Source organism: Clavelina lepadiformis, chromosome 9, assembly GCF_947623445.1.
Source record: "Clavelina lepadiformis chromosome 9, kaClaLepa1.1, whole genome shotgun sequence".
NCBI classification, from domain to species: domain Eukaryota; kingdom Metazoa; phylum Chordata; class Ascidiacea; order Aplousobranchia; family Clavelinidae; genus Clavelina; species Clavelina lepadiformis.
This window is the reverse complement of record NC_135248.1, coordinates 3,144,321-3,168,215: the sequence shown is the minus strand read 5'-3', so window position 1 is coordinate 3,168,215 and position 23,895 is coordinate 3,144,321. Positions and strand designations below refer to the sequence as shown.

At 37.0% G+C, this 23,895-nt stretch overlaps 1 protein-coding gene across 2 annotated transcripts in view; it reads right to left on the bottom strand.

Moving 5' to 3' along the window:
- Positions 1 to 2,931: 2,931 nt before the first annotated feature.
- Positions 2,932 to 23,895, bottom strand: part of LOC143470327 (fibrocystin-L-like) — a 42,893-nt gene continuing 21,929 nt past the window's right edge. For both annotated transcript variants that reach the window (XM_076968383.1, XM_076968384.1), the window contains exons 48-90: positions 23,532 to 23,674; positions 23,195 to 23,292; positions 22,953 to 23,111; positions 22,538 to 22,769; positions 22,077 to 22,323; positions 21,748 to 21,886; positions 21,351 to 21,517; positions 20,800 to 20,986; positions 20,292 to 20,445; positions 19,826 to 20,041; positions 19,411 to 19,534; positions 19,108 to 19,263; positions 18,681 to 18,783; positions 18,379 to 18,562; positions 17,942 to 18,114; positions 17,494 to 17,595; positions 16,576 to 16,809; positions 16,077 to 16,180; positions 15,825 to 15,963; positions 15,438 to 15,607; positions 15,007 to 15,176; positions 14,718 to 14,866; positions 13,731 to 13,896; positions 13,346 to 13,460; positions 13,142 to 13,262; positions 12,754 to 12,930; positions 12,418 to 12,595; positions 11,823 to 11,971; positions 11,582 to 11,753; positions 10,996 to 11,076; positions 10,775 to 10,883; positions 10,468 to 10,567; positions 9,893 to 10,023; positions 9,605 to 9,724; positions 9,266 to 9,331; positions 8,882 to 9,064; positions 6,135 to 6,359; positions 5,910 to 5,965; positions 5,555 to 5,691; positions 5,136 to 5,320; positions 4,632 to 4,740; positions 3,875 to 3,977; positions 2,932 to 3,692 (exon numbers count right to left, since the gene is read on the bottom strand). In XM_076968383.1, the coding sequence (XP_076824498.1) occupies positions 3,638 to 3,692; positions 3,875 to 3,977; positions 4,632 to 4,740; positions 5,136 to 5,320; positions 5,555 to 5,691; positions 5,910 to 5,965; positions 6,135 to 6,359; positions 8,882 to 9,064; positions 9,266 to 9,331; positions 9,605 to 9,724; positions 9,893 to 10,023; positions 10,468 to 10,567; positions 10,775 to 10,883; positions 10,996 to 11,076; positions 11,582 to 11,753; positions 11,823 to 11,971; positions 12,418 to 12,595; positions 12,754 to 12,930; positions 13,142 to 13,262; positions 13,346 to 13,460; positions 13,731 to 13,896; positions 14,718 to 14,866; positions 15,007 to 15,176; positions 15,438 to 15,607; positions 15,825 to 15,963; positions 16,077 to 16,180; positions 16,576 to 16,809; positions 17,494 to 17,595; positions 17,942 to 18,114; positions 18,379 to 18,562; positions 18,681 to 18,783; positions 19,108 to 19,263; positions 19,411 to 19,534; positions 19,826 to 20,041; positions 20,292 to 20,445; positions 20,800 to 20,986; positions 21,351 to 21,517; positions 21,748 to 21,886; positions 22,077 to 22,323; positions 22,538 to 22,769; positions 22,953 to 23,111; positions 23,195 to 23,292; positions 23,532 to 23,674 (6,288 nt within the window). In that variant the 3' untranslated portion in view covers positions 2,932 to 3,637. The remainder of the gene's footprint in view (positions 3,693 to 3,874; positions 3,978 to 4,631; positions 4,741 to 5,135; positions 5,321 to 5,554; positions 5,692 to 5,909; positions 5,966 to 6,134; positions 6,360 to 8,881; positions 9,065 to 9,265; positions 9,332 to 9,604; positions 9,725 to 9,892; positions 10,024 to 10,467; positions 10,568 to 10,774; positions 10,884 to 10,995; positions 11,077 to 11,581; positions 11,754 to 11,822; positions 11,972 to 12,417; positions 12,596 to 12,753; positions 12,931 to 13,141; positions 13,263 to 13,345; positions 13,461 to 13,730; positions 13,897 to 14,717; positions 14,867 to 15,006; positions 15,177 to 15,437; positions 15,608 to 15,824; positions 15,964 to 16,076; positions 16,181 to 16,575; positions 16,810 to 17,493; positions 17,596 to 17,941; positions 18,115 to 18,378; positions 18,563 to 18,680; positions 18,784 to 19,107; positions 19,264 to 19,410; positions 19,535 to 19,825; positions 20,042 to 20,291; positions 20,446 to 20,799; positions 20,987 to 21,350; positions 21,518 to 21,747; positions 21,887 to 22,076; positions 22,324 to 22,537; positions 22,770 to 22,952; positions 23,112 to 23,194; positions 23,293 to 23,531; positions 23,675 to 23,895) is intronic.

Genomic DNA, 23,895 nt, shown 5'->3' with positions numbered 1-23,895 from the left:
ACAAATAATTATCTCATTTGAATAAGGAGGCCACAAGGGCATTTTCCAATACACAGGACAACTAAACCTATCTACTACTATCTAAACTACTGCAATCTATTGACAAAATAAACGCAGATAACTCCAAGGTTGGAGTTCGAGTAATGAGGAATCATCGCCAAGTTTAAGTCGTCCAAATGTTTTTCTCAGTCTGAGGTTTCAGATTCTGATACCACAATATGCATGTTATTTCTATTGAATGCAATCTCCTAGGTTTTGTGGCGCTCTACCTAGTTCTGCTGAAGATCTTTGGCTCAACTAGCTACCAGTCAACGTTGTTAAGCTGATAAAAGTTTACCAAAATCGGATTAGCCTAATCCCGGATTAAAGCAAGTCAAAATTATGTCACACAAGATGCTGGCGGCGAGTGGTTCATGACTCTGAACAGCAATACAGCACTTTAAGTTAAATTACTGATGAACCAACACCTTGTAGCAGAAATTTCAAAATAAATCTAGGCCTACATATGTAAGAATAATAGAATCTTTCTAAAAATCGCTTTCGCAACCTTTAACACAGGTGCACAAATATCGTATAAGCTATAGGCAACGCGCATTAATAAGTAACCCGAATTTCACATTTAACCCAGGATTAAGAAAACCTGTCTTTCTGTTATGTACTGTCCAGACGGACACCGCCTTTTTGGTTATTTTAAAACACAAGGCGAATCGTTATGTACTCCGTGAAAAACATCTCGGCTCATACTGGTTCACTTTGCAAATATTTGTTGCAGTCGCAGTAGATTGATCTGTAATTTTCCATCAACTATTTCACCTGTACATTACAAACAAAGACGGAAACGTTTACTCTAACCGCTAGCCTAGACCATCACAACACTTTCTAGAGCTGTTTCCTACTTCGCAGCTGTCACGGCTGAGTAATTCTTGTTTGTTCAAAGACGATTTCTCCCTTCAACAAACATTACGTCAACGTTGGACTTCGATCTCTCTCACGTGTTCGAAGGAGTAAACAGCGATGTTTTTTTTTACGTTGTGTTTGTGTAATAGACTGAATATAGCGAACCAAATAAAAAATTTTGAAATCTTTTTCGAATCTTACCTGCTGTAATTGCTACAAAATGTCCGGATTTTGGACATTTTACCAAGTTTGTTGGAAAGCGTATACCGTTAGACGTCAACTGGTTAAAAGTACTGCGTATAACCTGCAATGCAACACTAATTTTGCAAAACACTAAACCTTCGCTTTCGGGCTCCCACAGTTAGTGTCTTAACGGCTTTGAACGGATGGTGTTAGACTTGCTGTATTCAGGATATTTACAGAATCAGCAACTTCCTGACCAGTGCCTACTACGTTAATTGGACCGTAGCGAACAAAGTCTGCATTGTGACGTTACGCTCGACTTAGTTTTCAGCGTCTTAATAAAAATTTGTAAGCGTTTTATTCTTTATTGCTTAGGACCCAGAGATCGGCTTTTTGGGCAAATGTTTTCCGATTTCAGACTAAAACACGCTGCCGTTGTGATCTAGGCTCTAGATTCTATGGTTCGAAATGAAATTGGTGAAAGACTACAGTCGTTAACGCTATGCTTCGGGATAGATCGTGTCGCAATTTTATCACTGGATTGGATGATGTAATATTTAATCACGGTGGTCTATTGCGGTACAATGCTTACAGTGAAAAATCGAGGTATGTTTGAACAATAAACCCCGACTGGTTTGTGAATTGAATCGTACAAGTATGACTCGCAAAATTAACAAAATTTCGTTATTGCTTCGTCTTTAGCCGTCGTCGTCGTCTGACGAAAATGGCTTCAAAAAGTTTAAAAACAAACTCGAGTTAAAAATAGGAAGAAATCTGATCATTCGCATTCCACTCTTATTCGTCAAATCCAGGGGCGGGCAACTTCTTCGGTCGGCGGGCCTGATATGAGAAAATGAAGTACTTGGCGGGCCGGATTCCTGAATAGATTGGAACGCAGCTTTGTCTTATTAATGTTCATGGTCGAAAATGTTTGCTCATAAATGTATGTAGACCCGAACAGAACAAGTAGATTTATGGCCATCTTTCTCAGGTTGGCAAACTTGGACTTATTCAGTGACGCAATACAGGGATTGCGGCAGAATGTGGCCGCAGGCCACATTATCATGTAAGACCGGAAACTGTCTGCGGGCCGCTCAAAATCCCGTCGCGGGCCGGATCCGGCCCGCGGGCCGTATGTTGCCCACCCCTGGTCAAATCAGTCTTTTAGATCGGGAAACAATCACAGGTAATTGTTATGTTGGGACATATTCTTGGCGAGGAGTTTTATAGTTACCAGTACGCCCTGGCTACAAAAGCATTCGTTTAAGAAAGGTTGCCTTCGCAGTTATTAACAAGTCTTTCCCGTTTTGACTTTTGTAACCACTGACCTTTGATTAATTACTTTTGCTTCGTTAAATGCAGTAAACTTCTTGTTTTTAAAGGTGTTGTCATGTGCTTACAGGAAACCTATCGACGCGCGGTTACCCTTGCAAAGAAATGCTGCAAAATGACAGATTAGCGTGGTTATAAGTTTTCAAGCCTGTACTTGCTGAGTGGGTGGAGAGTGAATTTTCGAAGAAATTGAAATCATGGGCAATTCGTACGCAAGTGCATTTCGCACGCAAGTACATAAAACAGTTCCCCATTGCAAACACTCATCTTAACCTAGTAACGTGCCGGTTTGTTTACCCTTAAATGAAACACGATGCTATGTTATGGCGTTTTTGCGGTTTCAAATAATAGCAAAGCAATGAAATATTCCGTTTGTTTTGGGAATTGCGACCTTGAGGTGATTTCGCAAAAATTCGACAATCAGAAGGGCCAGAAATTTTCCATTGCGTCACCATAGGCAACGTCACCAATTTTGTCAAACATCACAATTGATTGATCCAAAACTGATAAACAACGAGCCAGACTACAAAAGTTTATTACAAAAGCAAACAAACACAGACAGTTGCAATAATTAGCGCCTTTTACCAATAGCATGTTAACGTACAGTCGTACATGTTATAAGTGCGTTACACCTTCTCTGTCACAGTGCAGTAACATGTTAAAAATCTACTGAAACACTTAAAATATACGACAAAACACTACGTAATCAGATGCCAAGCAGAGTAATATAACGATGGCGTACGTTAGTTATATGGCTTATATACGTTTCCACTACGCAATCATTAATTTAATTAAAATTCATATCATTCTCTTCACCTCTCAATATTTACAAAGTTTTTTTATTGTTTTAGAGTTATCTTGAAACGACAGTCTTTCTACACAATCAACGTAAACACAAACTACTTCTACGAAATAAAAAATAAAAATAGCCTAATTCCCACACCAACAGCTTTCCTGAAGTCTTCGTCTATAAAATACTTTGCTCGAAAACTTTGAAATATTAAGTACGTCAAAACTTTAAACTTAAAGCGATAAAAAGCTGATCACAATTTATCGTTTTCTGCTGCAGAGTTCCATCGCATTTGCATGTCCAGTGGTCACGGACAACGCCGGGACATTTCCGGATATGGCGTCAACGTCAAGGTCGGTGTGGGTGCAAATATCAAGGTCAAGTTCGTTCCGAGGTCGATTTAAAAAGGTCAAAAGGTGAAATGTCAATCGATGTCTATGCGTGGGTTGATGTCATCGGACGACGATTATACAAATCGGGAGTGGCAGAGCTGAAAAAACACGCAATTACGTCATGCATGACATCATTGCTTACATAATTCTTACGCAACGCTAAATGCGGAACTAAAACTCAACATCTGCAATAGGCAGCGTGCTGCAGATTTATCAAGTTATGATTAGTTATTAGTTATCAAGTTATTTACTAAACCGACCAGTGATTTATTTTACTCACGAAGCACTAGAGCTTGTGTAGAAACTGTCAAGTATTGGGCTTGCTCCTCTGCTTGAGTTGGCATCGAAGCAACCTCTCGTGCCACCAACCTTGTTCATTTTTGCTGCGTCAGGAAAAAATTTATTAATAGATTGCTCAAAAGTTATGACATGGAAGAATGTATAGCTCGACATAATCTTGAAATTTGGTGAAAAATACAAAAGTAAAAGTAAAAGTATAGTAAAAATGTTAAACTGAACTGATTAAAACATCAATGAATGTAGCAAAATATCGCTACAAAACTCGAGCGGTAAAAGACAAAGAATTTTAATGATTTCATCAAATCAGTCAATATGATGTTGACCGATGTGTATAGTATGAAACAATGCTTTTTTTGAAATGCGCCATTGATCAAGTGGATCAAACATACCTGGTGATTGAATCTACTTTTTTTGCTGTGGATTTGCTTGGCGAAAAGTAGGATATCGGCTGAGTAACTTATTTTTGTGCATTGTTGGCGCCTTTTTGCGAGAAGATGGGAAACAATGTTATTGACATGGAATGTATGTGGTCAAATATTTCAAAGGCGGATTACTAACGACGATTACAGTGTTAACAAATCAACGTAATTTTTAAACCTCCCAAGCTTCAATTAAACTAATACCAACGTAAATTCGAAAAATTAAAACCGAGTCATGCGCATGCGTATACCGCCATTTTCGTGTTGCCAGGGGATACCTAATCTCTAGTCCTCTTAGAAAAATGGTTGCACGCATACCTCGCTTCATGACGCAAGAGAATGCAATGATGCCAGCAGCCAGTACAATGGCCATCACCACACCGACCACCACGTATATCCAGGATTTCGTTGTAGTGGTTGAGGTGACCTTTGTAAAACAAATGTTGATTGATTTTGATTTTTGATAGGTAAACACACTAATTAATGTTAAATTATTTGCCGTATAATTTTTGGTTTTTAAAGTGTTTTAATCATTGAAGTAGACGAATTTATACACATAATTAATTAGATAATACAAAGGTTATAAATTTTTAGACATGCAGTAATATACATTTACAAACAAAGTTCAACCGGAAAATAACTTTACAAAAGATGAAAAAATGTTTCATTTTAGTTTTACGTAAATGCAGTACCCGCGCATACTAAGCTAAAAGCCAGGTCTGGTTACACGCTATAACCGCTATACTGCTATACTGCTATACTGCGCTTGCTAACATTGTTTCGAAAGCATAATTACAACGCAGAATGCTTTCTATGACTTGCCGAAGTGTCGGTGTCGCATGTTCCATCTATTGTAACTACGCAGGATGTATCTGCCACTACCAGTCTGGACCCTTGGAAGGACAAACCGTTGTCTGAAACCAGGAAGTCGGACACTGTGGTCACTGCAATGTCCACTGCAGTTGCGTTGCTTGAACCAACATCGAAGGATACTTCAGTGTTTCCATCTGCAAAAATTTATAATATTGTAAATTTGATTTATAGCTTTTTGAGAAGTACAAACGTTTGTTTAAGTTTTCAATGTTAGTTTTATCTAAGAGTTAAAAATATTTAATTTTCGTGGTTAACGTTGGAGAATTTCTGAAATTTTAAGTATACACCAAGCCGTAAGAAATTTAAAAACGAATTAATATATTTAAATAATTTATAAAAGAAGAACATAAGAACAATACGTCTCTTACTTGATATCTCACTGGCGTCAGTGTTTGAAATAAGAACTCCTGTTTTTTGGACCATCGTGTTGTGGAAATAAGCTGTGAAGACGGATTTGGAGGACGAAGAGGTTTTGGATGTGTACGGTTGTCCGACAAATTCAATCCTGCGTAATTTGTAGAGACAAACATTAATATTTTTTTCATTTTTATTACCATTTTGGTCTCGACATTTATGAACTACCATCAACAAAACCTTTAGGCTAATAATGAAACAATCATTTAGATTTTAGATGTTTTAATAAAATTAAAAATGAATAGTATGATTTACTATTATTAATTATTAATATATTTCTGGAAACTAACATAAGCATTTTCTACTCACTTCAATTTTTTGATGTTTGTTGCCGACGTATGAAGATCATCCGACGATGAAGTAAACTAGATAAAATAAAAATTGCTACTTTATAGGAGCATTCGTTTAGGTTTTAATTATGAAAGCGATCAATTAAGACACCATTTTATGACAATGGATTGATACAATGTTCAAGAATGATATTTGAAAATGCTCTATTGCTATCTCGTTCTAAACAAACAAACGCGGCCATACCTGCAATGTAGGACCTTCCACAGCGAAGTCGTACAGGGCAGGATCCGTGTAAACCCGGAAGCGGAGATTGTATTGGTAATAACTGATTGTATTGGTCAGGGTTAAGCCGGTGGTTATCGTACGACCAGTGGTCGAGTCAAAGGTGAAAGTGGTGGTGCCATCAACTCCAGTGGTGCCGTAAATCGAGCTGTCGTCAAGAGATATGTCAACTTTCCAAGTGTGGCCCTTTACAGTAAGTTTACGTTAAAAATATATTATGTGGCTGTTCAGATCACATTCTCTCCTTAGTTTAGTTGCACATTGGTTTTCAAACTTTTATTGCGTTTGGTGAAGTAAAGTTTATTGAAAATTGATCAATATCAAATAATAAATCAATCAATCAATAAGGATATCTAGGACTAAGTCATAAATAAGACTAAGGCAAGCTTTAGCAATTTTCAAACGAAATGTAAATATTGCAATTATCTTTCAGAAACACAAGCCAGTCTCCACATTGCTCCAAACGACAGAACAATCCAAAAGCCGCAGTAAAACTCTTATAATCGTTATTTTTTTCAGAAATGTTTTTCAAATTTTACTTAACCTTTGTCCTACTGCATAATTTTACACCGCTAAAAGGCTGTATGGGTACAATTGTACCCACATACATTTTATATTGAAATTCCCAAATTAGTTATACTTTTTGTACGGTGTGCCGTATTTAATGGTCCGAATGTTTAAATACTGTGCTCTACAGAAGTATCACACGTGTTGTTAGGCCACGTAGACATTGAACAACGTTATATGATATGTTATCTTTGTGACCTCGATTATACTCAGAAAAACAGCTCATTATGCCCCTGTCCTCAACTCCCATAAATTTCCGCTGATATTGCATGGCATTTCACCGATTCGAAATTTAGCATAGATTCTTTAGCATTTATTGGCATCCTTATTGTTGCTGGTGTACGCAGAAATAACAAAGATAATCTGGAAGATATGTGGAAAGTAGATGCTTTGCCTCTTGTACGTGCAGCTATGTTTCGATATCGCTTCAAGATGATGCTCAGATTTATTAGATTTGACAACGAAAATACCTGTGCAGAGCATGTGTAAAAAGATAAAGCTGCACCAATACGATATATTTGGCTCATGCTGAATAAAAATTTGGAGAGAGCCTACAAACCACATGAATGCATCACCATAGATGAACAATTGTTTCCATATCGAGGACATACTAAATTTACACAGTATATAATTATATACCATCAAAACCGGCTAAATATGGCATCAAGGATTTCTGGGCTCATGATGCATCAAACTCCCACCCGCTACATGGTCAGATTTATACTGGTAAACCCTGCAGTAGATGGTCCCAGACAAGTAAATATTGGTGAGCGAGCAGTTCCGAACCTGGCTTGTTTGTATAAAGGCTCTGGAAGAAATGTCACCACCGATACTTTCTTTACAGGCACAGCTAGCTATGTAATGATCACATGGGACATGACTTTAGTTGGAACAGTCAGAAAAAACAAAAGGTTTTTGCCTAGCAACATGCAGCCTGCCAAGAAAAGGGCTGTTTACTCGACCAATTTCGTCTACCATCAAGATGCAAGAGTCTGTTCATATGTGCCAAAGAAAAAAAATCGGTTGTGCTCTTCTATCATCCATGCACATGACTGGAGAAGTCGAAGCGACGCAATCAAGCAAACCCTAGATAATCAAGTTTTATGTCAAAACCAAAGGTGGGTTGGATACGATGGACAAAATGCTGGGTGAGTGAAGTGTAAACGACGGACATTGCGTTGGCCATTGGCGTTTTTATGATCGACTTCACTGGCTTAGCGTCGTTTATCATCTACAGGGAGCACAACCAAGAGTTCTAGAAAAAGGACCAACGGAGAGAGTTTCTGAAAGATCTTGCGAAACAGCAATGTATGCCTTCAGGGGAAGCTCGCTCTGCCAACCGGATGGTGATGAGAAACCGTTTCCTTCGAGCTGCAGTGGAAATGGTTTTAGAACGGCACACTGCGACACCGCCAGAAGGCGAACTAACTCCAGCAACTAACTCCAAAGAACCCCATGGAAGTAATGGAGCTACACCGATTGTTGGAAATTGCTATGTGGCAGACACCAGAAACGAAAACGACGAAAGACCAGGAAAAGCTGCGTGGTTTGCGTTCAGCCTGTTTGCGACGAACAATCAGTAACAAAAACAAAGTGCATTACTTGTGAAACGGACTAAAACCACCTCGATTAAGTTTTCTTTCATATTTCTGTACCAAATAAATCATTTCTGTAATCTGTTTCACTCAACATTCGAAAAATTGTCTTTGTGTTATGTATTCCGGCGTCATTTCGATACAAAACGTGTAAGGGTACAATTGTACCCATGCCGCCTCTTAAGGGTGTAAAAACAACTCGATCCTCTATCTCGGTAACGTGTAAAGATTTTTTGCCGAAATTTACTCTGCATAATCTAACACAAAGATGTAGAGATGTCAGGAAATCTCAGGTCCCTCAGGTTTCTAGAAAAAAGACTGCCTTAATTTAAAATGGGAAAGGTTACAATTGTACCCATGCAGTAGGACAAAGGTTAATACTTGTCAAAGCTTCAAAATTTAGTGAAAAATGTTTTTACCTGATTCTTTTTGTATTGACCTGTAGCAATTTTGCTGGTGGATTACAAGTTCCTTAACTTTTACTCCAACACTATTTAGTAAATTTAGCAAGCCCACCGAAACGGCTCCTACATTCGACTTCATTACCTTGTATCCAATTTTTTCCAGGGGGACGCCGTTAACGTCCTGAAGTTCGAGGGTGATGTCTACAGGGTTGTTGTGCTCTATGTACCCTTCAACACCGCTGGGCAGGCCAATGTTCACAGTTCTAAGGCTGATGTCAATTGTTGGGTCCGTGGTTGTCAAACTGATGCCACTTGGCGCACTTATCTTCAAAACATTATTAAATTAATTAATTACGTTTTACATATAATAAGTAATGACAGTTTAATAGTAGAAATAAGAACAATGAATAATAAATAAATAAATATAAAAAGCTAACAGTTAAACAGTAAACAGATGGTCATTTAGAGAATAAAAGATAGCTTTTCAAAGGATCAGTTTTTTAAACAGTAAAGTTATTCAACTTACCGAAAATATTAGAATGTACCCGGTACCGGAATGAGTGATTCTAAGATCAGTGAAGCTGGCGTATCCCTGGTGATGCACAGTTATTTGGTGAATAGGTTTAAGTTCTAATGGACAACATTAACCAGTAATTTTTAGATCATTATGATACGTGATGGTTATCATAATTAATTATGCAATAATTTTCCGGTTGCATTAAAATTCTTGGAAAGCTTCATAAAAAAAATAAAACTCAAAAATGAAATCCATACAATTAATTAATCACAACCATCATGAAATTGTTTCGACTTGTACTAGACTAGAGTAATGAGCGTTTATCTGCCTATTTCTATGATGACTTACATTGGACACTTCGACAGTAGTATTGCCCATCAAAGTAGCTTCATTAACTGCGTTGGTAGCTGACGTGTTAAGTGAAACAGTCACCATCCAGTTACCACCGAGCGTTGAAACCACTTGGTTCTGCAAAACCAGGTTAGTTTATTTAGTTATTTAGTTAGTTAGTTTATTTCACTATCGTAAAATCAAGCATTATAACTATGTTGCTGCTGATTACCACAGTTGTTATTTCATGTTTTAGCATTGGTAGTTTCTTAACTCTAACTCAAACTCCTAATAACAAAGTATTACGTCAGCATCTAGTATGGAAACCATCGGTTGTGGATCAAAGACGACATATTCTTCCGCGCTGGACGGAAGTGACGACACAACAAGCTGAGTGGGAATGGAATGTTGGACTAAAGTTTCGTTTCCAGCATCTCCTAATATGGACAAAGAATAAAGTTGGAAAAAAAAACGATTTTATAAGCTAAAGTTTTAATTTTTGTAGTATTGATCCAATGATCCAATGATTGCTTTTTCCCTATTTGTTATTTGGTTTTCATTCAAACGATCACTTCTGTTTTTAATTATAATTAAATTTTTATTAACCAAATTAAAAGCCATTTAAATTAACAAATAGAATAAAGTATAACAACTAAACTGCAGTAAATTTAACACACGTTTAAAAACTTAAATTTTAGCATTACTCAAAATAACTGAAAAAAATTGGCAAAAACAAAAATGGCATTATGTTTAACGTAAAAATTACACGAATTACACGTTACATTACACGAATTACACACTACACAAATGTTTCAACCTGTCCAACCTGTTTTAACAAAACCTAAACATAAAACTAAAATTAAATACTTGTAAATTCTCACCTGACGTATTGGATGTTGATGCAACACTGGTGGAAAGAGACGATCCCTCAGTGACGTTTAATAGCTCCCACAAGTGTCCAGTTTGATAATCCAAGAGTAACTGGTGTTGGTTGAAAATTTATGAGTTAAATCAAACAAAGATTAATGTGTAAATTCGAACAAACTTAATTACAGTACTTAAGCAAGAAATCGTTAAAGACCCGTGAAATGACAGGTTTTTTCTTGTATTTTATTGATTATTAACTAGTGGTTGATAGATTAATTATATTAACTAAATTTGAACTAATTTGCTGTAACCAACACTCACCGCATCTGTTTTGTTGTTCAAGACTTCGGCCGCCAATGTGTCGCTCCCACTCACAGACGAGTTGCTTATTTCGTCACTGAACTGTATCATATACGTCACTGTTCCACCGCTGTATGGAAAAAAAATACTGCATGAAAGGAACTGCATCAAATATTATAAACAAGGAATTTTTCTACGTTGTTCTAGATTCTAAAATCTAGACCATGTTCATGTGGACTTACGTTGTGCTTCTACGTTTTCTTGAGCTCGTTTCTTCTACAACGTCAACGATGCGGATTTTGTCATCGGGCACTCCCAGGTAGCTTCAAAACGTGTTGAAATATTTTTAAACTTAATCAAAAAAGCTTTCAAGTCAAAATATTTTATACATTGTTATGTAACAAGTATTTCATTTAAAAATGGACAAACTGCGTGTTTAACATTAAAGAATAATGAACATTTTAAGGCCCTTTTGTATTACTTTATAACCACAATCATGTCAAAAGACCGGACTAGTAATAAAAAGCGGTACGTAAAATGATTTAATAATAATTCTATTACTATAATTGTCTAAATTTGTCATTAACAACATACTGTACACTAAAATACAATAAACATGGTTTCATAAGAAAATGGTAGCTATTACATAATGTTATTTGTAAACTAAAGACGTTACTATTAGTATAAAGCCTGTATAGCAAATATGTATTTTTTATTTATGTTGTTTATGTTATGTTTATTTATTATTATCATGTTATTTATTAAACACAAATTTGATAAACAATGTCCTCATACTGGTATAAATAACAAACTTCGCCAGCTACTTACATAGCAAGGTTGGAAATCAAATTCTCTCCAAAGAATTCATCGATGGAGATGGCGGGAAAACCGAAAGCTAAAATAACAGCAGGAGCGGTTTTAATGTCGATTGGTTCGCCTCCTCGCAACGTCACATACAGCAAGTCCTGTTTTAAGTCCATGAAGTTGGCGCCATGGATCCCTGTTGCAGAGAAAACCAAAATTTAACAAATGCTACTATATTATTTCTACAGCAATGTATATAACTCACTCGAATTAATCGCTGGTCTGTATTGCCCATCGGTCTCCGGTCTCTTGTAAATCCACTTGTCGTTATCCACGTCATAGTCATAATTTTCAGGCGTGATAGAATCGTCACTATTGTATCTAAACACTTCTAACTTTTCAGGTCGTGCGTACCTGGAGGGTAAGTAGTGATTATAACAAACAACATGAAAACAGAATTTTTTTTAATAAATGTTTGATAGAATTAAAACGCCACAGCGCGGTTTAAAATGTTTCTTTAGATGGATCAGTCTTTTATTTACAGTTTTCAATATAGCAGATATCTATTGCAATATATCAAATAGCTTGTTATTTAACATCAAACTTAATAAAACAAGTAAAGAAACTTATAATATGCTGTGACAGTTAATGACCAAAAACAATTAAGCACAAACAAACCCTTTTGCAATTAAATATAGGAAGGCTTGTACCGTTTCATATAAAATATATCAACATAATAAACTTGTATTGTAGTAATACTGCGCGCAAGACGCACGTTACCAGGATTTATCTCCTAACAAGAAACAAAAACTCGTAATCATAATTATTATTAACATAATTAACCAAAAGTGGAAACACACCAGATAGCAACTCGCAGTGTGATGTCATCGTCAACGTTCAACAGGGTCAGTCTCAAGTTTTTCGGCGCATAACCAGTGAAGTAAACGTCATAATGATGCCCGGTGGCGACGATTGTGTAGAAAGTCGAAATCCGCTTCTGGCAGGTGTAACCGAAACACCAGCCGTGGTCTTGGGGTCCTGAACAATGAAGGGTATTCAAGAGGAGCGTGATTTAGTCGAAATTGACAAAGGCAAGAAAAAAAACGACAAAATGTCAAAATTGCAAATGAATAAATACTCTGGTTTACACAGCAGTCTTGTAAGTGTATTGTACAACAACAATGACATTTGAATACCATTGAAGAGATCAATGTATCTCTCGCTAAGCAAAGCCAGCGGCGATAATCTTCTAGTTTCGGTGTCGGGATCTAAGCTCTCTATCACCAGCATGCGATGGTCAAATCTTTCCCTGGGGCATCTATACGCCTGCCAGTTGAGGTTCAAAGTGCATTCAGCAGGATCACGGAAAATGCCTAAAACGACATGTTGCTATATGACACAAGTTAACATCATTGTGGCATTTACGAATGCTATGGGATCGCCATGTTGGCAGCCAAAGTTCAGTTAAAAATCATCACATGTTTATGGGCTTGTTGATTTGAAAATAAATTCACATTACAATGGAACAATCAGTCATCGTCGAAACTAAATGCAGCACAAACTTTAATAACAATTGTACTGCACCTCTTCCTCCAATAATATTATTGACTGGAATTCTATCACCGCTTGTAGTTGTGAGCATCGCCTTCGGAATACGGTAATCCCCTAAACCGCGAACTGGATCAACATCCCATCCATACTCAGCCTGAGTTGAGATTTATACTTAAGCATGGATAAGGCCACTCAAAGCGAGATACGTAACTTTATGAGTAGAACGCATTTGAGTACCTGAGGGATGACAGAACCGCCAGTGCCGCCAATAAATCCTCCATCGAAATCTTTTATTAAAGCATTCTTCATTCCGTCGCATTCCATGTCAACGCAGTCGGACGGATTAATTTTCCTGAGTCGTTGAGTTCAGTTAATAACAAAAATAGCTACGTCCTTGGAATAAGTAATTTATCAACACTCACAACGATAGGAAAGGTAATTCGGATGCTTTAAAACTAATAACATAAGTAACTAAAATAAGTAAATAAGTCATTAACTTCAAACATAAACGTTAGTTTACTAATCTTTGTTTATTTTTACATCATTACAACAATTCATTTTTAAATGCAAAATGATAATATATCCCGGATAAAAGTTCAAAGTTCAGCAAACAAAAGTTTACCCGATACTAGGTCTTGCGTAATAAACTTTGCTGTCTTCATCGACGTTACTAAGAACAATATTTCTCAGGTAGGTTGGGTGGAAAATGTCTTCGTTGCTAGGATTGGTAAAGAAGATCAGGTCACGTGTTCCGTCCGAGTTCAAGTTGTAATTTTGAGCGTGGAGACCTTGTTACATAAAATAAAGCGGACGTTTAAGAAAATCGAACTTAACAAAACAGAATAATAAAAGATATCTAGAAAATATACCAGTAGGTGTATAGCATGTTAGCATAGCACTTATACTAGCACGATATGCATACAATATTACGTGTCCTAGATCGAATTTAAAATCTGAGAAAACGAATAAAAGTTACTTGGTGTTGACATTGACCGCATAACGGTAACCAATTCGTTAGGCTTGTCAATACAAACGTCTATACTCTATAATATTCAGTGAAACTCGGTAAAATGTGATCGATTTGTTATTGTATGTCCTATTTATATAATTTTGGTAGGTGACCTTCAATATATACATTTATGTGTATATTTAGATTTCATTTTAAAATTAAATAATACAAAACTATGACAAATTAAAATGTTCTTAAAAATAAAACAAAAAATAATGCATATATACAAGGAAAAAATATTGTCGCAGAAAATCATTTTGGAAAGAGAAAAATGTAATCAGATGCTCGTATTACTTCTACGAGAGTAAGAAGGTTCAATTGGAAAAATTTCATAAAATTATGATAACTACCGTCTTTGAATATCATGTATTTAAAAATATTGCTTTTTAAATAGAAACCTATTGCAACATGTCAGGTCGGATCTCTCACAACTTTATCATTAACTAGAAACGATTAAATAAAATTAAAACGATTGAGCAAGCTCTATAGTTTACGTCACGAAAACTGAACCCCATTCACCCCAAACACCAAAAATACCAAACATAAACGCCTTCCGAAGGGAATATTTTCCTGCTTTCTTACTTTTTCAATGTTTCTTACCATCAATATCGAGTAGGCCGCGAACCGATGGATAATTCTTGTTCAAGTTGAAAGCTTTGAAAGGAGCGCCGTTTGGGCCACTCTGAAACATTGGCAACATGACACAAGTCTTGCCATTGTAAATGTTCCTAGGTGCTTGTCTGGTTGGTCTGAAGAAAATAGTTATCATCCACATAAATACGGGAAACTCGTTGAGTTGAAAAAATTTTAAGAGTAAAATTTTTCATGGCGGTGTCTGTAAATGACTACAGAGACCGCCATGTAATTGCTATCCGAGCCTGCTCCTTACCCGTAGTTTCGGACTCGAAGATTTTTATCGGTTTGCTCATCCATTTTATCGAGGTCAGGATCAAAATGCTGGCTACGTCCAACGCACAAAACGTTTTCCATGCGCGCGAATTTGTCTGCCTGTTCGTGCGAAAGAGCAGCAGGTGCAAATATGTAAGGGAGGTATCCAACCTACATTATAATAAAAATATACTGTGAGTATAGTTAACATGGTATTATCAAAAAGCGAGAAAAAAGTATCGAAGATGAAGAGAAATAGTCTAAAAACGACCGAAGGAGACAGTTTTTGTGGCTGGTGCATGTGGGTGTACTTTTAAACGTTCCACTCTGACATGCCATTAGGAAAAAACTCCCTAACTCATACACGGTCCAATACGAAGCTAAAGGCTACATAAAATCTTTTTTGCGTCTGAGTAAAGATGGCATACTCACAAATGAATCGGCTATGACTGTGTTGTTGATATGAACGCTGACTTGAGTCTGGTGATATATACCGTAGTCCCACGATTTGTAAACGACGAAGTTTCGGATCATTGAACAACTTCCAACACCGTCCGCTGTGAAGATCTGTATACCGTGTAGACATCCATGGGCCACATTACCTGTAAAAAAGTGGACTTAAATGTCAACTTAAAATGAGACTAAAATAAGGTCTTGTTTGTCATATTCTCTTCTTTTTACATAAATAGTCTACCACCAATGTACAGCAGTTAAGCGAAGGCTAAAACGGCACCACAATATGCCAAGTATTTATTAAACCAAGAAATAAACCATTAAAAAGTTGCAAATTTCCGCGGTAAAATGAAACATCCAACATACCTGTCCATGCATTGTCATCTTCCGGTGCGTCGCAAGCTTCACCGTCGATGTGGAAACCTCTTCTCTCACTGCCGGCAGCAACGTTGCCTTTCATTATCAGGCTGCTTGCTTCTGCTACTTCGAAGCTTGCATGCCAGTCCTGGAAAACAATTTTATTAGTTTCTCTTTCCTTCTATTACGCAATATTTTCTATGGTTGATTGCACTTGATGGTGGTTAAATCATCAGCCATATCACTGGTTGTTAATTTTACCACAAAGTTGTTCCACTCCATTCTGTCGCCCCAGGTTCCTCTAAACAAGGTGACGGTTACGAGGTTATTCACGAGTTGGTGGCCTGCGCCTGTGAGTCGAATTCCTGCCAGAAATTTTTCAAAAAAACTTAATTAAATCAAACGAAAAAATAAACGGAGAAATATTTTGGTTAATTCATTTGGTGGCCTTTGATTAAAGTAATTCCGAAAAAAATTAACCTGATCAGTTTTTTTGAAAACGTTTTTTACTCTTACAAAAATATTAAGCGTGCTTTCTGTTTGTTAAATATTTCATTCATTTTCAGGTATTTTAAGTCATAAAATTGCTAAAGTACAAACACATAGAGCTGTCATACAAAATCGAAATTTATAAAACTTTATCACAGGACGCAAAACCTTAATGTCAGTGACGTCATTTCGTACAAAGTAGGTATGTCTACACTGGCATAATTTTACACAAACATCAAATTTTACCAGGGTCATACATAACTAAGTTTACCGTCGAATATTGTTCTATGAACGACGTTGCCGGTAATGTTAACATCATCAGCACCAAAGGTTCCAATGGCAGTTGAGTAGCCATCGTGGAAAGCACAATTTTTTACAAAAGCGGGCCTAGCGGGTACCGCGGCCCCCGTTCCTACCCAGGCAAGGGAAAATCTCGGGTCCCACGGGTCGGTCCAACCCTCCTGACCGGTCCGGTAAAACTCCACGTTGCTGAACCGGGCGAAGCCTGGTTTTGAAAAAATGAATACATTCGCATTTAGTATTACGCATTAATGGCACTGTGCAATTTTTGTAAAAATATATTTTTTGTAACTGAATTAATTATAGCAATAGTTAATAATAATACTAATTATTTATTATACTGTACATCAAAGAAGTCTGTTTCCCCTTTCTGGAAAGATTCAAAAAAATAAATAAACTTTCATCATTTCTGTTGATTATACGTAAGCGAGGTTCTTTTTGTATAGGTCACGTTTAATAAGTGACAAATAACTGAATAATACAGTTTCAACTATACAGCAATTTTTACGTCTAAATTTAATAAATTGAAAATAATATTCAACCAGATATACTTGTACTGTTAGTTGGAACTACTTTAAACTCTTAAACCTCGTACTATTTATTATAATTAAAAACAGATAAATATACAATTAAAATGAATAAAAAATGAAAAACAAATATTCTAAAAATTAAAAGCAGATTTTCCATATTAAGAAAGACGGACATAAGCCTAATCGCCCAAAATATTGTTATCCAAAAACAAGCGAATAATATTCACACGTGGCCTTGTAATTCCAAACGACTAATTTTTGGAGTCCATCAAATAATGACGTCGCCTACTGAGGATATACCAAAGAATTAAAAAGTTGCAAATTATTTTTTAGAACACAAAATGTTCCAAACAACCTACCAGAAGCTTGGACGTCTTCGTTATTTACGTCTTTGGCTCTGACCGAACCAACCAGTACCCTCGCACCGTACGCCTCTTTGTCAATGTCGTCGTACAATTGCCCTGAACAAAATTCAAATCGGGGTCACCATTTGATACAAGATTTTTTTAAATGAAATGAATAAAATGAAATGAGAAATGGATAAGACCAAAGGGTGCATTAGTTCATTGAATTTCCTCAAAGTATTTTATAATCAATAATTAATGAGTGTGCTATCACGAAAATTACCAGCAGTTACTGATAGCTGTAATTATAATAAACAAACAGGTTAGCTCTTCAAAGTAAACACAAAAGGTGAAATAAACATAAAAAGTATCAGTACAGTACTCAGCTTGGCGTTTTTGCAAGTAAACAAAACTAACAAGCAGACAACAGACAAAAAGCAGTCTACGTTAACACATAACGAACCTATGATTTTGATGCTTCTAGTTAGCAAGCCGACCTCAGCTTTCATGTCGTAGCTATGTTGTCCAACCGTGTAGGTTTCCCCCATATGTCTGTGGGTGAGTGTGTCCCGAAGGGTTATTGTACGTCTATCGTCAGCAACTGCAGCTATCACGTGCTTTTCGGTCTCTTGAGAACTGAAATTGTAAATTTTCTTCAACTTGAACTATGCAAAACTTGATATTTTCTAGACGATTTTAATAAAATCGTCATTTTAACAAAAAACGGAAAATACAAAACAATATTATTAAAGAGAAAATCACAATAGACCTAAGCATAACCAGTATTTAGGATTCATTTCAAAGCCTAAAGATACGAATCGTTCAGTTCCATTTCACCTTGCTTGAGTAAATCAAGCGCATTTAACCGGCACATGCTGCCTCAATCTAATTTCAACTCACTCGTATCCAGTTGTTGTAATAACAATCTCTTCACCAGCGACCCAGTCTACCACGTCTTGTACAATGATTTGGTTAGTTCCTGCAGTAACAGTTTGAGCAAGACGGGTCCAGGAAGGCGAGCGCTTCTTCCCGTGAAAGTCGCATCCTCCGAAGCAACCGATTGCTTTTGATCCCAGATTGATGCCTTTTATGGAAGAAAAAGAAGCGAAATGAATGGCTAAAATTGTCACGCTGTATATGTTGTCAGTTGAACTAGTGGGAACGGAAAATATAAAAATTCGAAAATAATAAGTGCTGGCGACCTGGAAGAGCCACTCTCTCTGTATCGTGGTTCCCTCGCAATTCGATTTGTAATTTATGTGCGAAAGGTTCGGTCTCCGTCACCCCGGCAATTATTCGGCCTCTCTGATGGAGAAATTATAAAAATTAATCGATTAATTACAATCATCAATTAACCGACCGACAGCTTGGAGGCTAACTGGCCAAAGCGAGTCAGGTTGTAGTGACGCCGTCAACAGTCGACCAGAAACAAATTGATATATACCAACAAATATCTACTGTACCAATACGATCTGGGTTTTTATCAGTGGCTCGTGTGTAAAAAAGATAGTTTTATTTTTTACACAAGTCACATTACTATCAGGTTTTTAATTAGCATTTACTTGTACGACATACAAAAATAAAAAAGAATTATTTAAGAAAAAGGAGGTTACAATAGAAATTTCTTACCAGAACAAGAATAGTTATTGCAGAGACGTTGGTGTCTCGATCAAATTCAAGAACACCTTCAATGATTATGGAGTCGACATTTATCGAGGACACATCTGCAACCACCCAGCACGATTCACCATCGGTAGTTGTGTGATTTATCGTCAAGATCCGGTTCTGAAAAAAATAAAGAGCAAATTTTGAAATGTAACCTTGGAACTTGCTTTGCGAGTTGTCTCAGAAATAACAAACTAACGCAAATTGATCATAATTTGAAAACTCGGCTAAGCATAAATACTAGCGACATCTGTTAATGCCACTTACGTCATCAGACCATGTGGCACAAGGGTTTGAGAGGTTGGACAAACGAGAATAATATTCTGGTCTTTCCCTTTCAGGAGGAACCTGCTCGGGGCTAAGTGGCTCAACACATTTCTCATAAAAGCACCTTAAGTAAAGCAGATTGTACTTAGCTCTTGCGTCTTGGTTATGAATGTTGGAATAATTGCAGTTCATTTACAACGACGTTAAATATTTTGATACCATAATCATAAATTGCAAATACGTTATCTTCATAGGTGCCTGAGTCTGTGAGTTATTTTGCTGGATCATATCATAGCAAAATTGTGGCAAATGTTATCTTGAGCGATTAACGGTTTGGTTTACGCAAATGCAGCTGGCAAGTGTTTTACTGTATATGTGCTGTACTGTATGTACTGCATATTGCTCCTTTCTATACCTGTAGATCGTTGGTGACACCGAAATATGTTTGTAATCGTCTTGAACAACGCCCAATGTAGCTCTTCGCTTTCTTGATGGACTTTCCGTTCTTCCTGAAACCATTATGCTCAGCTCTTTGTTATCTTCGTCGAAATGCCAGTCCAAGTTCGAGCTCGTGGCAGTCAATTCTGACGTATCACCAACTGATGTGTTTCCTTGTCCGTTGATTTGAATTCTGAGAAAAGGTTATTTACAAATAAACTTAGGCCTATCCCATTAACGTTACAGTTCAAAACGTACATTTTTACATGACCTAATATACGACTGAAGCAAGAAATACAAAACATTGTTTAAAAACGTCAAAACATCAAAAAAATGCACATTCCAAGCAGAGAAACTCTCAGAGAACCAACGAAATTGTTGTGAGAGTAAAAATGTCCCGTTTACAAATTAAATTATTCTTTCCCCTGAAAGTAAACACTTACACGTCCGGAGTCTGCGTCAAGTTATGCTTCAAGATGACGTAATCGTCCTGTTGGAAGTCGTACAACTTTGCATTGTAAGTGATGTTGGTGAATTGATCGCCGTTTTCGAAGTAAACAAAGATTTCGTCCCTGTTTGGAAGAAGTGCCATCCAACCTACGAATAAATAATTATGAATGAAAATAAGAACAAAATGAGAAGGAAATTTGAACAAAGCACCGATAGTGTTGATATGATGAGTACAAAAAGTCGTGTTAGGGCGGAAATGCAAAAGCAACCGCACTTGGACACATATTCACAAAACTGATGAGCAAAGGTTATTAAATTATAAAATCAACATATAAGGTTTAAAAATATGTTTATGACGTTTAGCATTGTTGCGACAACACCTTTAACTACATAAGTAACACAGTCAACAATTACATCAATGAAAGTTGGTGCAATACATGTAAAAAAATCTTTTAAAGCCGTTAACAATGACATTATATGACTAAAACAAAACCGACTAACCTGGTTTATGGGTTAATCGTTTCTTTAGAAAACTGCTGGTTGCGTTTCCGTGGCTATTAACGAAAACCATGTCTTTGCCGTCGAGTGAAGATGGAAGTGCGTTGTTTAGCGCGAATCGATGAAATCTGTTTCCGTTTTTACAGATTGCAGCTTGTACGCCACTCGAGTATAGGTCATCCGACCAAACCTTATTATGTTTAAATAAACGTAGAAAAATTTCTGTTACTTCTGAAACATTTCATGCAGGTTTTCAAAAGTTCTTCCCTATGGTAACGAGTTTTAGTGAAAAGTGGCCCACAACGATAATTATTATTGTCATTATAATTGCGTCATGTTAGTTATTATGCCATAATATAAAAACCTGACATTAAAACTAATACTAATTGGTGGAAGCTCATATTGACGACGAAGTATTCCACCTCAAACAACACGTAACGTAGCAAAATTTACCACATCCCTACAGACAGTTAAGCCAAAGCAAAACGATTGTTGAGATATCAGTTCCACAAGTCAACATTCAAGTTTAAAACGTAACATTTTCAGAAACTTACCGGGCAATCATCCGTGTTGACCAGCCCTGTGTAAGGAACGACGGTGGTACCAGCTGTACCAGATGCACCAGATGCATCAGCGGTCAAGGAACCATCTCTATCAACCAAAACACCTTCGTGTGGCCATCGCCAGTGTATCCTTTTAGTTACCGAGTCATATTCGATGCCTGATCGAATAAGAGAAATTATTTGCAGTTATTAATTGTTGTTTGATGAACTTTTAACTTGGGTTTTATTTGTTCACAAACTTCAAACAAAACTAAATCAATTTGGGTTTCTTTTTGGTGTCATTGTTAGTGTGACAACATTGCGACATGGAAGTAAGATTCTAAACATTTCTAAAACTTTCAACTTTTTTCCAAACCTAGAAGTGAAATGTTTCCATGCAATTACTTACGAGCAAACCAGTAGTAAAAACCACCACAGAAAACAGAGCATGTTCCTTGAATCGTTGTTCCTATCAACGCCACTCCTCCAGTATCAAAGTTGATGAACTTGGCACCATCAACGAAAAATCCAGGAGCTAACGGAAGAGTCTGAAATGACGAACAGACAAGTGCGAGGAACGAATATGACGCAAAAAAAATGTTTTTCACAAACTATTTCCCCTTGCTTTGTGCTTTCATACTTATCGGTGTGTAGGCAATTAAACACAGCATAAATGGGAACAAGAAGAGTAAGCAATTAATACAATATTCGAAAGGTAGCACGTACGAAAATACTCACAATGCCAACTCTGGTGTGAGAGGCATCCGATTGAGAGGAATGCCCCACAATAGTGACGTTGGTAATTTTTGCATCTCCCCACGCTGTGCCCGAGATGAGTTTGATGTCGATGCCGGTGTCCTCGTTGTTGACCATCACGAAATTATTGAACTGAATCGCCCCACAGTTGACCCATTCAGCCCCTTTTTCACAGTGCCAGGTGGTCAGTGAATCGAACTTTGCAGGAGATGGTTCGGTCGAATCACAGCTGCGCAAAATGATCTCTTGTTAAACTTAATTTAAACAAGACCTTTAAAATCTATATTTTGAAAAATACGCAGTGGTACACGACGTAAGTTTCGTTGATTTCCAACAAGAGAAAGAGTAAAAATTAAAGAGTACAACACTAACTTAAGTTTATGTACGACTTACTAACTTAAGTTATCCACAAGCAATCCTAATATATACAGCATAATATCTACCTGGATCCTTTCATCGGAAAATAAGTTTGGAATATCCAAAGACCGAACCAGCCTTGCGAGTGAACTGTGTTGTTTCTGAATTCACCCAATTCTACTTTCTGCTGACATACGGTTGGGGTGTAAGAGGGTCCGTCCGGGTGCTCGTGCATTCTGTACCAGAAGCCAAAGTGGGTGCCACCTGCTGCGTGGTTGTGTCTTAGCGTGTTGTTGGGGTTGGTGACCCAGTAGGCGGCTGGAAATAAAGAAAATATCGAGTCTTGGCACCAATTATTTCATTGGTATAGTTATTTAATTCTTTCATATTTCTTTCTTCCACGGTGGACTTTAAATTGAACAAATAACAAACAATTCTTCATTGATAAACTTGGTAAAGCTTTTAACAATAATTTGACTTGTAAAATTAATTCAAGCTCACCCGGAGTGATGTCATCATTGAGCAGTGACGTGCTCTGACGTACAAACACAGCCAGATTGTATTGAATTGTGTTTCCGGTTTCGATTCCGTCTTCGATGAAGATGGCACCGCCCATGACATCATACACCACATTCGAGTCGACCAAAAGGTTATGAGTTCCTACGTCATAACAGTAACATGAGTGACGTCAAAGGGCCACGTGACGTAAGTAAATAAAGTAAAACACGTCATTATCCACCAACCATGTATAGTGACTGCTCTGTTGAATGTGTTGTGGATGGCGCATCGTTTCACGTACATCCCACTCACGTCGCCCATCAAATGGAAATGAATGGGGTATCTGAAATCAGTTGGAAATGGGGCTTTAAAAACGCGTCTTCTAATTTCCACACAGTAATCGTAATTAATTAATGAGATTTCAAAGTTTTTTCTCTGGGAAAGTGTCGTCTTGCATAAATACTGTATAAGTTATAGTTCCATTTAAAAAGGCATTTTCAATTTCTTACTCAACTGTAGGATTTAACTACAGAATTTATTTGAAGTCTTTTAATCATAAAAAGTATAGGCTTATATTTCTACCTTCCCAAGCGGAAGGCTTGTCCAGCATAAGTCACTTCAATATTTTCAATCTTCGCCTCAATCTCATCAGAGTTGGGTTCGCTGGAATGTATGAAGATAGATCCTCCGAATTGATCTGATCCTTCTTCTTCACCGAATCTTCCCTGGATGAACAAAACCATCAAGTGATTACATCAAATTAAACGCTATTACGGTTTTATAATAAACCCAAATATTTTGTAACATTTTGTAACATTTAAGTGTTACGAAATGCTACTACTCTTAAATTGACAAGAACAATATTCATCCAGCTAAAAACATAATGAAAGTAAAACATAATAAAAAGCATGCCATGCCTGGTATACACCAACAGTAGAAGGTAAGT